Source organism: Populus nigra, chromosome 4 (assembly GCF_951802175.1).
Source record: "Populus nigra chromosome 4, ddPopNigr1.1, whole genome shotgun sequence".
NCBI lineage: Eukaryota > Viridiplantae > Streptophyta > Magnoliopsida > Malpighiales > Salicaceae > Populus > Populus nigra.
This window is the reverse complement of record NC_084855.1, coordinates 2,605,845-2,620,237: the sequence shown is the minus strand read 5'-3', so window position 1 is coordinate 2,620,237 and position 14,393 is coordinate 2,605,845. Positions and strand designations below refer to the sequence as shown.

The window sequence follows — 14,393 nt, the reverse complement described above, 5'->3', positions numbered from 1 at the left end:
CTCTCATTAACCTCTAATTTTCCATTAATTAATGGACATCACTAATGGAATTGAAAAGGCCAACTTATCTCCATTAGTGATGTCCTAGTCATTAACCTCTTGGCACTTTCATTAACCTCTGAAACATGTGATTGAGGACCAATATTACGGGTATATAACCTTTGCAAGCATATTGAATCTTTTATTATTACTATTATTATTAATTAGAAATTCAGATGAATTTTATTTTTATTATATTTATTAAAAAATAATATAAATTATATCTTATAATTTTATTTAAAAATTTAAATTTTTATATTGAAATATTTTTCTAATATGATATTAAAGTTTTAATGACCAAACAGTTACGAGTTTTCTCATTTTTTTTCTAATTAAAATCTAATTAATAAAAAATGTAGTGTAGATCTGCATAAATTTTAAATTCAAAGAGCATTTACTCAAGAGAGTGTGTTAAAGAACAATATAAATTATATATTGAGATTTTATCTAAAAACTTTAATTTTTAGGTTGAGAAATTTCTTTGATAATATTATTATAATTAAAGAAATTAACATTAATTATTTTATTAAAAATAGTTGGTGGTTATATTATCTTTACATTGTATTATATATTTATGTAACCATCACCGATCTTTGAAGAAAAAAAATAAGAACACTAAGTGCTGTGAACCATGCATCAGTTTGAGAGTGACGAAGAAAAATCAATGGTAAGGCTCAGTCTTCTCTGACCAGTTTGTTTGTGATTCACAACCTAAAATTATTTGTAAAATATGCGCTGAAGTGTTTTGTTTACATTAAAAAAGTCCTTTCAATTAAATAGTTATGTCTTATATGTACAATACAAAATCCATTTAAATTCTTAATTTTAGAATTGTATTTGTTTTATTTTTTTTTATTATTAACATGGATATTCAGGTCAATTTATACTTATTTTAACTAATTTTACAGATCTTGAAGTTAACAATCATATAAATATCTAGTAATCACTACAGTAATTGTTTCATTCTTTTAAGATCATGTGATAGTCAATTGATAAAATCCTGATGGAGCGGTCATATTGCCTTGACCAAATTGTTCATGGGACTAAAATCATAAATTTTATAAGTTCAAGGGTTAATTACTTTCGACCAAATATTCAAAGGGCTAGGATCAATAATGACGTGGAACGTCTGGCTGAAGAATTCCAATTTGATAAATAAAAGTAAAAAAAATAACTTGAGAAGGTAAATATATATCTTTACTTCACCATTCGTAACTTTTAAACAGAATATTGGATTGACACAAATCTTACTAATTTGAAAAGTTGATTTTATTTGGTATTGCAGTTCAATTTTATTTTTAATTTTTTTTGAACCGTTTTAATATATTAATATTAAAATTATATTTTAAAAAAATAAAAAAAATATTTTTTTAATATATTTTGAAACAAAAAAATATTAAAAAAAAACCTTTAGCACAATCAACTAATTTAGTAATGATAATCCGCCAACATGGATCTTTTTCAAAAAGTCATAATTACAGCTTAATTTTCATTTTAATTTTTTTTTTTGTTTTTTTAATATTAATTATGTTCTATTTTTATTCTTTTGGTGGCCCCTAATCAATTAGAGTAGACTAATAATCATGTTTTGTAGTTCTTTAACCATCAATCATCAATAATTCAGAAAATTCATATTGGAATTTTTCTATACAAGTTTGCTAAACAATCTGCAAGAGAACCCGTCTCACAGTAGACATGGTGAAGCATCAGAAAGCGACTCTCTAATAACCCGAAGATTAATAGAATAGCTGAAAGAAACTTGATGGTTAGTGTCCGAAATAGAGTCAACTACAAACTGAAAGCAATTCAAATATTTTACCAGCGAGGCTAGCAAGCATCTCCACCATCTTTCAAGCTTCAAAATTCTAGTTGAACAAATTAAACTATGGCTCAACGCTGGTTTGAGACTAGGGAAAAAAAGATGTTGCAGTAAAAGACAATTACTGAACTCCAGTACTAGGCCATTTGGGCCTTCATTTCAGGTGAGTGTAGCCGAAAGACAAACAATATCGATCTTTCATGGACGAGTGAGGGTTCAATAATATCAGCCATGATCGAGGATTTGATTATATTTCTTTCATGCCAACTAGGGTTTCTTAATAATCTTGGCATTTGTAAAGCCAGATTCCATTGGCAAGCTTTGTAATTGATTCCACACGCTCTACTCCAATTTGACTAGTACTTCTGAAGCAAGTTACATGTTCTTATTAAATGTCTCATCATTTAGCAAGTTGTCTGATGCACGAGCATTGTTAGAAAAATAGATATATTTCTATTTTTATTTTTCTATTCTTAATTTATTTTGATATTTTTTTCTATTTGAAGGGAATATATTTTCTAGTTTATTTTTTTATAAAGTATTATAGAGTTTTTAAAATTGTTTTCTATATAAAAAGTTGTAACATTCTTTTAACAAGTGAAAAAATAAATAAATAAAATTAAATATTTTAAGAGTCTTTAAATATAAAATGTTTTTTATATTTATAAATTTTAACGTGTAACAAATCTCTTTATTATTTGTTTATGTCTGCATCAGTCAAGGCCAAACCCTAACATCGTGTGGTTAATAATTTCTCTAATCGGCTCTCCTGATTAAGATTCTTAGAAAAAGTTTAAGGAGATAATTTAGTGATAAATATGCTGGTCTACCTTATAAATGATTTTAGTTTAAGTCGTGAATGTTACTTTAAATATTTATGGTTCTGACGCAACTACGGGAAGGTTCCTTGCAAGTTTATCAATGTGAAATATATATATAGGGAGTTTAGCATTTGTTAATTTAAAATTTTATAGTTTAATTAAGAAACATGTCAATTTCTTGCATACATTTGGGAAGCTAATTAATATTTTTCCCAGTTCCTTTTTAGTATAGTTTATTCCGCAATTGCTCTTGTTCTTGACAACGCTGTAACACTTAGATTGTGTTTATTTGTGAAAGATTTTCAGAAAAAAGAAATTGTAGGAAAAAGAAAACTAAAGAAAATATGTTTACTAATTGAAAAATAAAATTATTTTTTTTCGAAAACACATGTTTTCTAGCTCTTCATTTTTTCAGAAAATTGAAAAATATGAAATTAGTTGTTTTTCAAATTCCTCGTTATAAAAATAGGAGTCCTGTTTGGTTGATTTAATGTTTTATGATCATTATTTTTTTTTTCAAGTTAAGCCAAACAATGTACTTATTTTCTATTTTGAGAAATTATATGTAATAAATATTTTTTCTTTATTCTTCATAGAAAAATTTAAGATGAAAATTAAATATTATTTTCTGAAAGTAAACTCAACCTTATTTGCATCAATGTTGGCTATATATGAAGTATAATTTTCTTAAAGATGCTTTAAAGGAAGAGCTTGGAAAATAAATAATATTTAGTGAAAAGGGCGGTACGTGCAGAGTCAACTGGTAACCCTTTCTTCTTCTACAAGCCATTTTTGTCATCAATTATTGCAATGACGAAAACGCCAGTTATATATATACAGCTTTGAAAAGGAATATATAAACATATAATGAAGGTTATTGGGAATATGAAACCAAACTAACACACAGCATTCTTTCCAAGATATTATTAAAAAACACAACATTTTGGAATTTATGTTTGTCCTATCATGATTAGCCGGTTCCTGGGATGATCAGACAGAATCCTCGGTAATATTCCTGTTGTTTTTCTTCAAGTTTCTTGCAAGGTTCCAACTACAAGTCCATTTCATAATACATTCAAGTTGTATTCAACTAGCAAGATATTATTATATATAAGTCACATTTGCTTCGGGGATTGAAAATCTAGTACAGCAAATAGTTATGGAGAACCTTCTCTCAAGCCGCTGTAACCTTCAATCCTTGTCTGAGAAGTATATTTTCCCAGAAGAAATCCGACCAGGGAAGGTAGCTGTTGCCTTATGCGAGTCCATTCCAGTAATAGATCTCGGTGATATAGCAGGTCAAAACCGAGCCAATATTGCTCAGGAAATTTTGAAGGCAAGCCAGGAGTTCGGTTTTTTCCAGGTCAGCAATTAATTAAGTAATACTCCTATTCAATTTTATGTAAAATACCATCAATTAATAATGATGAATGTTATATTCTCACTGTAAAACAGGTGATTAACCATGGAGTTTCTAAGGAATTGATGAATGATACAATGAGTGTCTTCAATGAAGTCTTTGAGATGCCTGCAGAGGATCTGGCAGACATCTACTCTGAAGACCCAGATAGAAGCTGCAGACTTTTCACAAGTAGTAACTCTTATGCAAGTGAAGATGTTCACAACTGGCGTGACTTTTTGAGACACCCTTGCCATCCTGATCTAGATGCATGCATTCAACAATGGCCCGAGAAGCCAACCAGTTATCGGTAAAACGTTATGCCTGCTGACTGCTATGTTGTATCACCTGTCAAATTTCAGTCTTCCTAAAACAATTAATGAAGCAGACATAAGTTTAAGTTTAACCTTTCCTAATGCATATGTCTCCATAATTTCACAGACAGGTTGTTGGGAATTACTCGACTGAAGTGATGAAATTAGCCTCAGGGATATTGGAGCTGATCAGTGAAGGTTTAGGATTAGAGTCTGGGCATTTTGGAGGTAAACTAAGTGAAAATGCATTTTTGTCAGTCAATCGTTACCCTCCATGCCCAGATCCAAGTTTAACCCTGGGATTGCCGAAACATTGTGATCCTAATCTCATAACCATTTTACTCCAAGGTGATGTGTGTGGGCTTCAAGTCTTCAAGGATGGTGAATGGATTGGTGTCGGGCCTGTTCCCAACGCATTTGTGATTAACATTGGGTACCAGCTACAGGTATACTTCTTATATCATTGTTATCGCTACTGTAAAGTTCTTGTAATGTTTGGGTATAATTAAGCTGAAGAATGCTGGTTAATTCCTGTCATAGATTATCAGTAACAACAAGCTAAAAGGTGCCGAACATCGAGCAGTGACAAATTCAAAGGATGCTAGGACAAGTGCTGCCTTCTTTGTCAGTCCTCGTCGTGACAGCATTGTCGAACCTGCCAGGGAACTTATTAAAGAGGACAATCGCCCACTCTATAGAGCCTTTGAGTTCACAGAGTTTTTTTCCAACTACATGAATGAGAAAGGCAACGTTGAAGTTGTATTGGAGCCTTTCAAGTTGCGAGCATAACCTGTGATTGATGCAACAAGGAAATCGTACAGATTGGTATGTCAAATACTGCGAATCTCAGTAAACCAATCTCAAGTTTGTATCATATCAAATGTATTTTAATGTATGAAGTTTGAGTGTACCTAAAAGTTGTGAGAAAGCAGAATGCGATAATTTCTTGTATGAAATGGGTTGAACTGTGATTCAACATCTGAAATAGTGATAAGCTACTGTCTGATATTTTTGAGTTTGAATTTAGTTCTATTGAGTTTGAATTTTGATTTTGTTATCATAACGTGATTTAAAATTTTGATAAACATTCATCCAGGATTGATCCGGATTTTTTGTGCCTCGAGACCAATAAAAGAGGGAAGCTCTAATTTGTCTTCTTCTTATCAAAACACAATTTTCCAATAACATATGAATTATTCAGGTCAATAGATTTTGATTTCACACAGCATGGGATGCACAGTGCTTCATATCCCCGGAGCATTTAAACATGTGCTGACCCTGTTTGTTTTTACCTCATTACTATTTTGATTCCTTCTATAGAACAAATTCAAATGCTATTTGCAATTGGTGTTTTTGATATTATTGTTAAACTCTGTTCAGTCTTGTGGGTTTATTCAGAACTTGATCTAAACTAAGTTTTTAATTGAACCAAATAAGTGATTAATCTGATGAAATTCAGTTGACATGATCATGTTTTTATTGACTTAATTATCACAGCAAAACCTGGTCTAAACCTGGCAAGATTGAAACTAGATTATATATATATATATATATATATATATATATATATATATATATATATAAAAGAGAACAAAATGATATGATTTTAATAAAAATATGGATATGTGACATATGGTTTTACCCAATGGACCACGAGTCAACCCAATGGTCTAGTGAGCCGTTTTCCATGTCACTCCCAATTCGAGCCTGAGAACACCAGACAAACACAAGCATTCTAGCAGTTCTATACAACCGGTTCATCCTGGGTTTCTTTATGAAAACGGGCACATTATGGTTAAAATTCTAGAGATTTTGGGATGAAGAACGTTAGTAAAGATAAAGCAATTGAGATCTTGGGCAAGTTAGTTAGTTTCCTGAGGGAAAGTATGATTCATATCATTTCTGTAGGCTCTATGTAATATCACATTGCATTTGAGTAAGTCTCTAGTGGTCATTATATAAGTAACTACAAGGATCGAACTTGAGATCACATAGAAAGTAAACCTTTTAGTCTCAAGTTTTTATTACTGGCTCACTATCTAGATGATTAAAAACAATATCATTAAAAAAAAAACTATTAAGACAACGTGACCTTCACAACTAAAGAAAACTATGTCCGAGAAATATGATTTAAACACACCTACAACTGGGCATTTTTGGTCAAATAATGTGTGGGCTTGACCGAATCAGTACGTCTCAAATATATGAATCTGGGGAGGGTTATAAGGGCCGGTTTGGTGATTTCGTATTTAGGACAACAAAACTGAGCAAATGCCAATTTTTACAAGAAAATCCAACTTTTCGGTGACACTTCGATCCTTCCTCTTGGAGCTTTCTTGGTGGCCCGTTATGTGAGATTATAGCACTGAAGCTCCACCATATTAGTCTTATTAAGCCTATCACCGCCACCCCTCCATGCAAGACAAAATAGCTTTGCACTTAAGGGCCTAGCTGCTGTGGTCAACCGTGTGACTTGTTCCGCCCCCGTCCCGGGTTCGACCCTCTATGTGCACGCCTGTCACCCCCGCGGTGCCTAACCTGCCCCTGGGCTTGCAGGATGTCCAGTGGGCCGTGGGGAATAGTCGTGGTGCGCGCAAGCTGGCCCGGACACCCCACGTGAATCAAAAAAAAAAAAAAAGACAAAAGAGCTTTGATGGTGGTTTTATTAAAAGCAAAAGCAGTGACATCTTGTCCGGACCACCAATCCACCGTTAATTAATATATTCCACTAAGAAATGATACTTAAATATTATCAAAACACTGGATTGGCTGCAACTTGATCATTAACCTACATTTAAACCTTAATTAATTAATTAGTTAATTAAACATAAAGTCGCCGTCCCATCTAATTTATTTAGCTACTCTAACTTGCAGGTGGCAACAACTGTTACAGTTACTTTACACCATTGAATTTGAGATTAAGTCCAACAAATTTGATAGGTATATAAAATTCATGAAATTCCTTTCTCCTCCTAGCCCCTGTTCCGATTGTCAGCCTAGATAGACTACCATCGCCACCATGATTAAAATATCCTATTTTTCTTATCATTTCTATATTATTTATTACTATCATCACGGGCTAGCAATAGCACAATTTTTTTAATTAGCTCATTTTTTTAAAATAGTTTTCTTTTGCTTTCAAGTTAACATTAAGGTTTTTATTTTAAATTAGCTCCTTTTTTTATTGTTACAATAGCACAATTTGATAAAAATCACGGGTGAAAACTATAATCTTTTAAAAAGTTGAGAAATGTAATATTTTAAATAAATAGTTAAAATGAATGACAAAAATTCTAAAACAAAAGGAGAAAAAAAAAGAATGAATGAGACCCGTTATTTTTTAACAGTATATGTAGCCTATTTTGATTATTGTTGATGATTTTTTTAATATTATTGTATTTATTTATTTGCTAGAGATTTATATCAGCCTATTTTAACCATTTGTTTTAAAATACCGCTCTTTCCAATTACAACTTCTTAAAAAATTACAGTTTCACCTTAGACTTTTATTAAACTGTACTTTAAAAAAATAAAATTGATGAGTGATAGTATGTAAAAAAAAAAAAAAAGAGTTCCGAAATTCGTTAAAAAGGAAAAACACCCAACCTCTTGTGTCATAGTAATAAACAAGATGGATGAGTGCCCGTACGCTTTCGGAGAGCTTTTGACGCAAGAATTGTATTATGTCAACGATGCTAAATCACTTGTCATCCTCGGTTGGATTCTCATCAAGTGGGTTAAAACTTAAAACAATGCTTAATTTCTTTTTAATGGTGCTGCTGATCTCGGAATGAACGAGCCGAGTGCTTCAGCCATCCATGTGACAAATTAAATCCAATAATTCATCAGTAATCTCCATGTCGACAAGCAAATCAAGTAGTCATTATCCGTAGAAAGTGCTAAATCCTCATTTTAACTCATTCGGAACGAAATGGTGGCTTTGGGACATGCATCCAGGCACCACCACCATCAAAACACAATCAAAAAACGTGCGAGCTAGCTCTTCCTCAAAAGCGTGAAAGAATGCTGAAGCAAAGAAGTATCTCTAGTTAATTGATTTCATGGATCATGGTTACTGTCTTGTGACCAAACCAATTGATCGATGCGTCACTATGATGCCCAAATCAATGTGCAATCAGAGTCCAAATGACCTCATGATCAACTCATAAAGATGACGCCATAGTGTTAAGCTAAGCCATCTCATGTCATCTCTGAAATCGCATCCTCACACGTTCAATTTTAATAATTTTCCTTCTTTAAACCCTGAATCCAGTCCATGCCATGGGGATCTTATTTTTTTATGCAATTTCAGCTCCATGAAGGAAACTTAAGCAACCTCCTCGCCAATTTACAACATAAGCATGACGAATCCGGCAAACGCAATCACATATGACCTCACTGCAATTAACTTTCCTGGTTTAAATTGTAGCCCAATGAGAAATAAGTCAAATTTAACTCCTTTTATTTTATTTTATAGAATTATTGTTTTTTCTATCCCTGAAATACTCAGAAAGCAGAATCTGTTTTATGCTATCTTATTCTATTCTCACCGATTTAGACAATTGATTAAGCAACAATGATAAATTAGCTCTCGGAAAGGGTAAAAACACCTGAATAAGCTGAGAGACCAATGGATTGAACAAAATCTACTTGACTTGACCCGCAAACCTCATTTATAAATAGGAGATCTTGACACAAGATATGTCAAGAGTGAAAGAAAGAGGAGGGGTCCTCTCCTCTGATCAGCTCAAGCCATCACCAGCTTCGTCACCCATATACGTTTCACTGACAAAATCTATCTCCATCATAGGCATCTTTAGCAGTTGAATAAGTTCACATCTATGGCTTATTATTAACAATCCTATTATTAATTTGTTCTGGTGAAGCGCATTTTCCACGCCATATAAATGCTAGGAGTTTGAGCCAACTAGCACTTGCAAATTCACTCAACTATCTAGACAAGGATGGACCATCCTAATATAGGAAAGGTCAACCAGAAAGGAGAAGAAATTAGATACCGAGGCGTTAGGAGGCGGCCGTGGGGGAAATTTGCAGCGGAGATACGTGACTCGACAAGGCATGGAGCAAGGTTATGGCTAGGGACTTTTAACACAGCAGAAGAGGCTGCAAGGGCTTATGATGGAGCTGCATATTCAATGAGGGGTCCTTTAGCAATCCTTAACTTCCCTGGTGAATATCCTAAAACTAGGGTTGATTCTGATATAACTTCATCTTCCATTTCGTCTTCACCATTGTCATCATCGTCATCATCCTCTGCTTCATCTTCCTCAATGTCACAGAACGCAGAAAGATGTGGGATTGGACGCGGAAAAGAAGTCTTCGAGATTGAGTACTTGGATGATAAGTTATTGGAGGATCTTCTTGATTTCGAGGAAGAAAATAGTAAGAAATCAGAGTGAATCTTGCTTTCGAATCACAAATGAATATTCGTGTGAAGGGAAAGGACTGCTTTTCCCGCCTCTAGAAATTAAGAAGCTTTTATTTTGTGCCCCCCGACCAGACAAAAATTGGCCGCTCCTATGTAATTTCAGTATCTATTACAAGTAAGATTAATAATTAGAATATGGTAATTCCAATTCCTCTTTTTTTCTTTTTTTTTTCTTTTCTTTGGCAAACATCAAATGCATCCTCAATATGTCAAGGCAGCATCGATTTTACTCCTAAACTATTTTTTATATCAATTCCATCCTTAAACTATATAGATTTCACACATATGAAATGCTTTAAAAACGGGTTAAGAATTCTTAAGAGTTCGATGGTAAAATTGATATTAAAGATTGTTTGGGGTCTAAGAAGAACAAAACTAGCAAATCTCTCGGCACACCACTAAGACGGAGGGCCAGCCACCCAAATTAACGTTATGCATTGAAGTCCAAGAAAGTTCGTAGCTAACTAAAATAATCCTGATGGAATGTGCCACCATCCTCACCATGCTCTCTCATCACTAGCTAGCAAGAGGCTACGATTATAAAATAGAATACGTGGTCCTCTAGCCATCATTGTGTCAAAGCCTAATAAAACTTGACATTACACGATTATATATATATATATATATATATATATATATATATATATATATATATATATATATAATTCCAATACGTTAGGGCCAGACCCAAACGGTGTCCATGCCCTTTGCATAGTCTATTTTGTCCTGATTTTTTCTATAAATTTTCAAACTGTACAACGTTTTTTCCATTCTCAAACTAACATGTCATTCAATCATGCATAAAATATTCTCAAGCTACTTCTATTTAGTAGTCGATTTCATGATCAATTAAAACATTGTTTTAGCCGTGAGATTTCTTTATGGATAAATTACATAAAGTTAGAATTAACCGTTATACTTACAAAAACAAGTTTTAGTAACGGTGTCTTTTTATATTAAAAAACGTGTTTGGATAGAAAGTGTGATGATTTTTTTTTAGAAGATATAATTCTTTTAAAACACACACTACACCTTTTAAAAACAAAAAATATATATTTTTTAATGAAAAAAACCATCATACCTCCCCTCTAAAGACACATGATCTTCCATGGATAAGTCAGGGTGAGGTATTTCTACTCCCAACGATACAAATAAAAAGAGTTAACTTAAACCATCTAGGTGGTGGTCTAGTGGTAAGAGCTTGGGACTAAGGGGTTTGCTCCCTATTAGGTCTCAGGTTCAAACCCTATGACTGCTCATATGATGGCCACTGGAGGCTTACATGGTCGTTAACTTCAGGGCCCGTGGGATTAGTCGAGGTGCGCGCAAGCTGGCCCGGACACCCACGATAATCAAAAAAAAAAAAAAAAAAGAGTTAACTTAGTTATTAAAGGATGCTCCAATTACCCATGGAACTTTGTTTTAAAGATCATGGCACGCCAAGAACAGGCTAATCATCAAACTATATCCCTTTGTACACCCTTTTATGAAAAAAAAAAAAAAACAAAAACAAAAGCAAATTACTTAACTATCCATCTAAAACCAACAATCAGCCAAAAACTCACAAGTGCATGTTCTTATTAGAAGCCTGAGACACTACAAACCAAAAAAAAGCTTAAGAATTGGTTACTGTCAAGTTACATAAGCAATAGAAGATGAAAACATATTGTAATTAAGAGGTGCCCATATAAAAAATCAAAACACAAGCATTGGACAGCGTAACTATGATGGAAAAATGTAAGCGTAAGCAACATGACCTCACCATGAAACATAAGCATCTAGCCTCCCCTTTGATGTGGTTTTTGCACAGGTGTGGTCCTGTCGTTTAAAGAACCGAGTCCACCTTCAACCTTGTCGCCAAACGTAATCACAGGACGTCATTACCAGCAGCAACAACAACAAAGCTAAGCTTCAGTTTCTAATTAGATCATCCTTTTGCGTCATTCCAAGATCATAGCAATTTAGGATTCTTTTTAAACGCTGACAATTTTAATTTAGTGTGGGTACTCTAATAAAGTAATGCAACCAAAACCCTAAAGAGAAACACTTTGGTTTGAAGGGGGGGACTAAAAACCTGTTAATCATAGCTCAATTTCTCATCACATTAATGTTCAAGCATGGCATGTCAATTAAACACTTTAGATTTTTGAGTTGAGAGGGTTTTTGGAATAAAAACCACTAGATTTGTGATAGAACATAATTCACTAGCAAGAAAAGGATGAAGAGCTTTAGTTATTAATAGATACAAAACTACATGTACGAATAAGTTATTTTTCATACTAGAAGGGACCAATCAATTCATTTTAATAAACTATAAGGACTAATTTATATTGAACTTTAAAAAAGTAATTAAAGTAAAGTAGCTAATCATAAATAAGTCCTTGTAGTTTGTTCCAACTAATTAATAAGTACATGAAGTATAAAAAAATAATTAAATAATCTCTTGACCAACATTGGTCACCCTTAATTTAGTAGTTCTTTTGTTCTGAAAATACAAAAACATACATGAAGTATGTGTGGAGAGTGATTAGACTCGAATCAAAATTTTAAACCTCAAAAACAAAAACATGTAAACCGAATGATCAAGTGTAAAATTATTAATTTATATACTTGAAATGGCTAATAAAGAAAATAGAAACTTTAAGGATGCTGATTCAATCAAAACCTCGAAGTAAAATTAAGTGTACTGAAAAAGTAAAGTTAAGAAGCTCCTTTTCAACATTGTAGATTATAATTCCTTTTATGAATTATTTTAAATCTTGTTGTTTTATTTCTCAATCCACTTCAAAAAAAAAAAAAAGAGAAGTTAAAAGTCAAAGCGGAGGTTTTGAATGGATCGCTGGATTATTTGTCAAGTGTAAAATAATCTTTATCTTCTCAAATACTCATTTAATATAAAAATAGTATAAGTTATGTTTTGTGTCGATCCACATATTAAACCCGTAAGAGATTAATACTTTAATATAAAAAAAAAAGTTGAAAAAACTGCTTAATACAGTGTCCCATCCACATGTAATTCATCATATTAAATCAAACTAACATTTCTACGATCAAATCAAAGAAGAAAGAAAGGAAAGAAGTAGGTACTTCAACAATGTTCTCCTTTAATTTCCTCATTTCAATCCTTTCTTTTTGTTCTTCTTCTGGGCTGTAATGTTATTAAACAGACAAATAAATAATGGGAATTTGGTTATTTCCATTTTGGATTCACACAAATGGACAAAATTAAAGAATTGCATTGAAATTTTACGTATTCATCATCAATGGGTCTAAAGCTGCCTGCTGTGATCATGTGTTTCCAGCAGCTCCTCCAACAATTTGTTATCCAGATACTCAAACTCTATAACTTCTTGTCCATTAGTCGAGGAAACTTCATTGCCATAACTCAAAGGATTCCCGGTGGAGAATGAAGATGAAGAAGCAAATGACATGGTAGAGTTTGTTTCCTGATGTTGGTATTCGTTCGGAAAGTTGAGGATGGCTAAATGACCCCGGAAGGCAAAGGCAGCTCGGTCATAGGCCCGGGCCGCCTCCTCTGCTGTGTCAAATGTTCCAAGCCAACGACGTGCTCCATTCCTTGTCGGATCACGTATCTCAGCAGCAAACTTACCCCATGGTCGCCTGCGAATTCCCCTATACGCATTCTCTCTTCTTTTCTCTTGCTTCTCTGTGTTCTTCTCCCCTTGGTATGTTTCCATTTTGTGTTTGAAGTGAAAAGGAGCCCTATTATAAACTAGAAACGCCTGGTTTGAGTTCAAACTTGGTGGCTAAATATGCATTCAGGTTTATTCTTGTATATATATTGCATGTCTTGAATTCGATGGTCGAGAAGGCTCTTTTTTGACGGTTGTAATTTGTACTAGCCAGGAAAGTTCCTAGCTAGCCTATGCAGATGTTAGAAGTAGATTTGGCCTTGTCCTTTTATGCATCTCTAAATTGCTTTTCGACCTCTAGCTATACCCCATTTTATTAGCCTTTCATCTCTTATGTTCAATGGACTTGGGCAAAATAAAATCGAGCAATGGTGGATTCCAAGTGTTCCTGCGATTCAAAAAGTACTTGGTGTTTTTTATTCAACCCACTCGGCCTGCGTTGATCATGATCAGCACTTACATGCACACAGCCTCTATAGAGAAGTGTTTTGCTAGGGTACTTAGGAGGGGAAATAATTACAGAAAATGGTCCAATCCCCCCCACGATCTTCTTGGCTAGTGGTGTTACTTTACTTGTCCATCCCAATGTGATATACTGTATTGTGTTGTTTAGCGTTAGATTTTGCTGCTATATATAGTTTGAAAAAATAGATTTAATAAAAGATCATATAAATTATAATTTTTTCATAACTAAAATTTTAAGAGAAATTAAGTTTTTAGTAAAATTCGTGTAAAATCCTAATATATATTCATTAATAAAACATTTTCAAAACTATAATTAAAATAAAACACAATTTCAATCACAATTCAGCAAATTATCAAATAAATTTTTAGTTGGTTGATTGTATTTGTTTCCCTTTTATATCAATATAAAATTTCATTTTCTTAAGTCTAAATTC

The 14,393-nt window shown here is 33.1% G+C and overlaps 3 protein-coding genes across 4 annotated transcripts; 2 read left to right on the top strand and 1 right to left on the bottom strand.

The window, feature by feature from the left end:
- The first annotated feature begins 3,640 nt into the window (after nt 1-3,640).
- Nucleotides 3,641-5,435, top strand: LOC133690620 (protein DMR6-LIKE OXYGENASE 1-like). Of its 2 annotated transcripts, XM_062110847.1 has the most exons (5): nt 3,641-4,042; nt 4,135-4,388; nt 4,520-4,620; nt 4,741-4,838; nt 4,933-5,435. In XM_062110847.1, the coding sequence occupies exons 1-5, from the start codon at nt 3,839-3,841 to the stop codon at nt 5,179-5,181; spliced, it is 906 nt and encodes a 301-aa protein (XP_061966831.1). In that variant the 5' UTR covers nt 3,641-3,838; the 3' UTR covers nt 5,182-5,435. The 2 variants fall into 2 exon arrangements, with proteins under 2 accessions (XP_061966831.1, XP_061966830.1); XM_062110846.1 differs by having other exon boundaries at nt 4,520-4,838.
- Nucleotides 5,436-9,356: 3,921 nt separating this feature from the next.
- Nucleotides 9,357-9,919, top strand: LOC133691078 (ethylene-responsive transcription factor ERF096-like). Its single transcript, XM_062111410.1, has one exon. It carries the CDS (start codon nt 9,357-9,359, stop codon nt 9,810-9,812), a length of 456 nt encoding a protein of 151 aa, XP_061967394.1. The 3' UTR covers nt 9,813-9,919.
- Nucleotides 9,920-12,944: 3,025 nt separating this feature from the next.
- Nucleotides 12,945-13,567, bottom strand: LOC133690958 (ethylene-responsive transcription factor ERF098-like). Its single transcript, XM_062111241.1, has one exon. It carries the CDS (start codon nt 13,537-13,539, stop codon nt 13,111-13,113), a length of 429 nt encoding a protein of 142 aa, XP_061967225.1. The 5' UTR covers nt 13,540-13,567; the 3' UTR covers nt 12,945-13,110.
- Between the last annotated feature and the right edge of the window lie 826 nt (nt 13,568-14,393).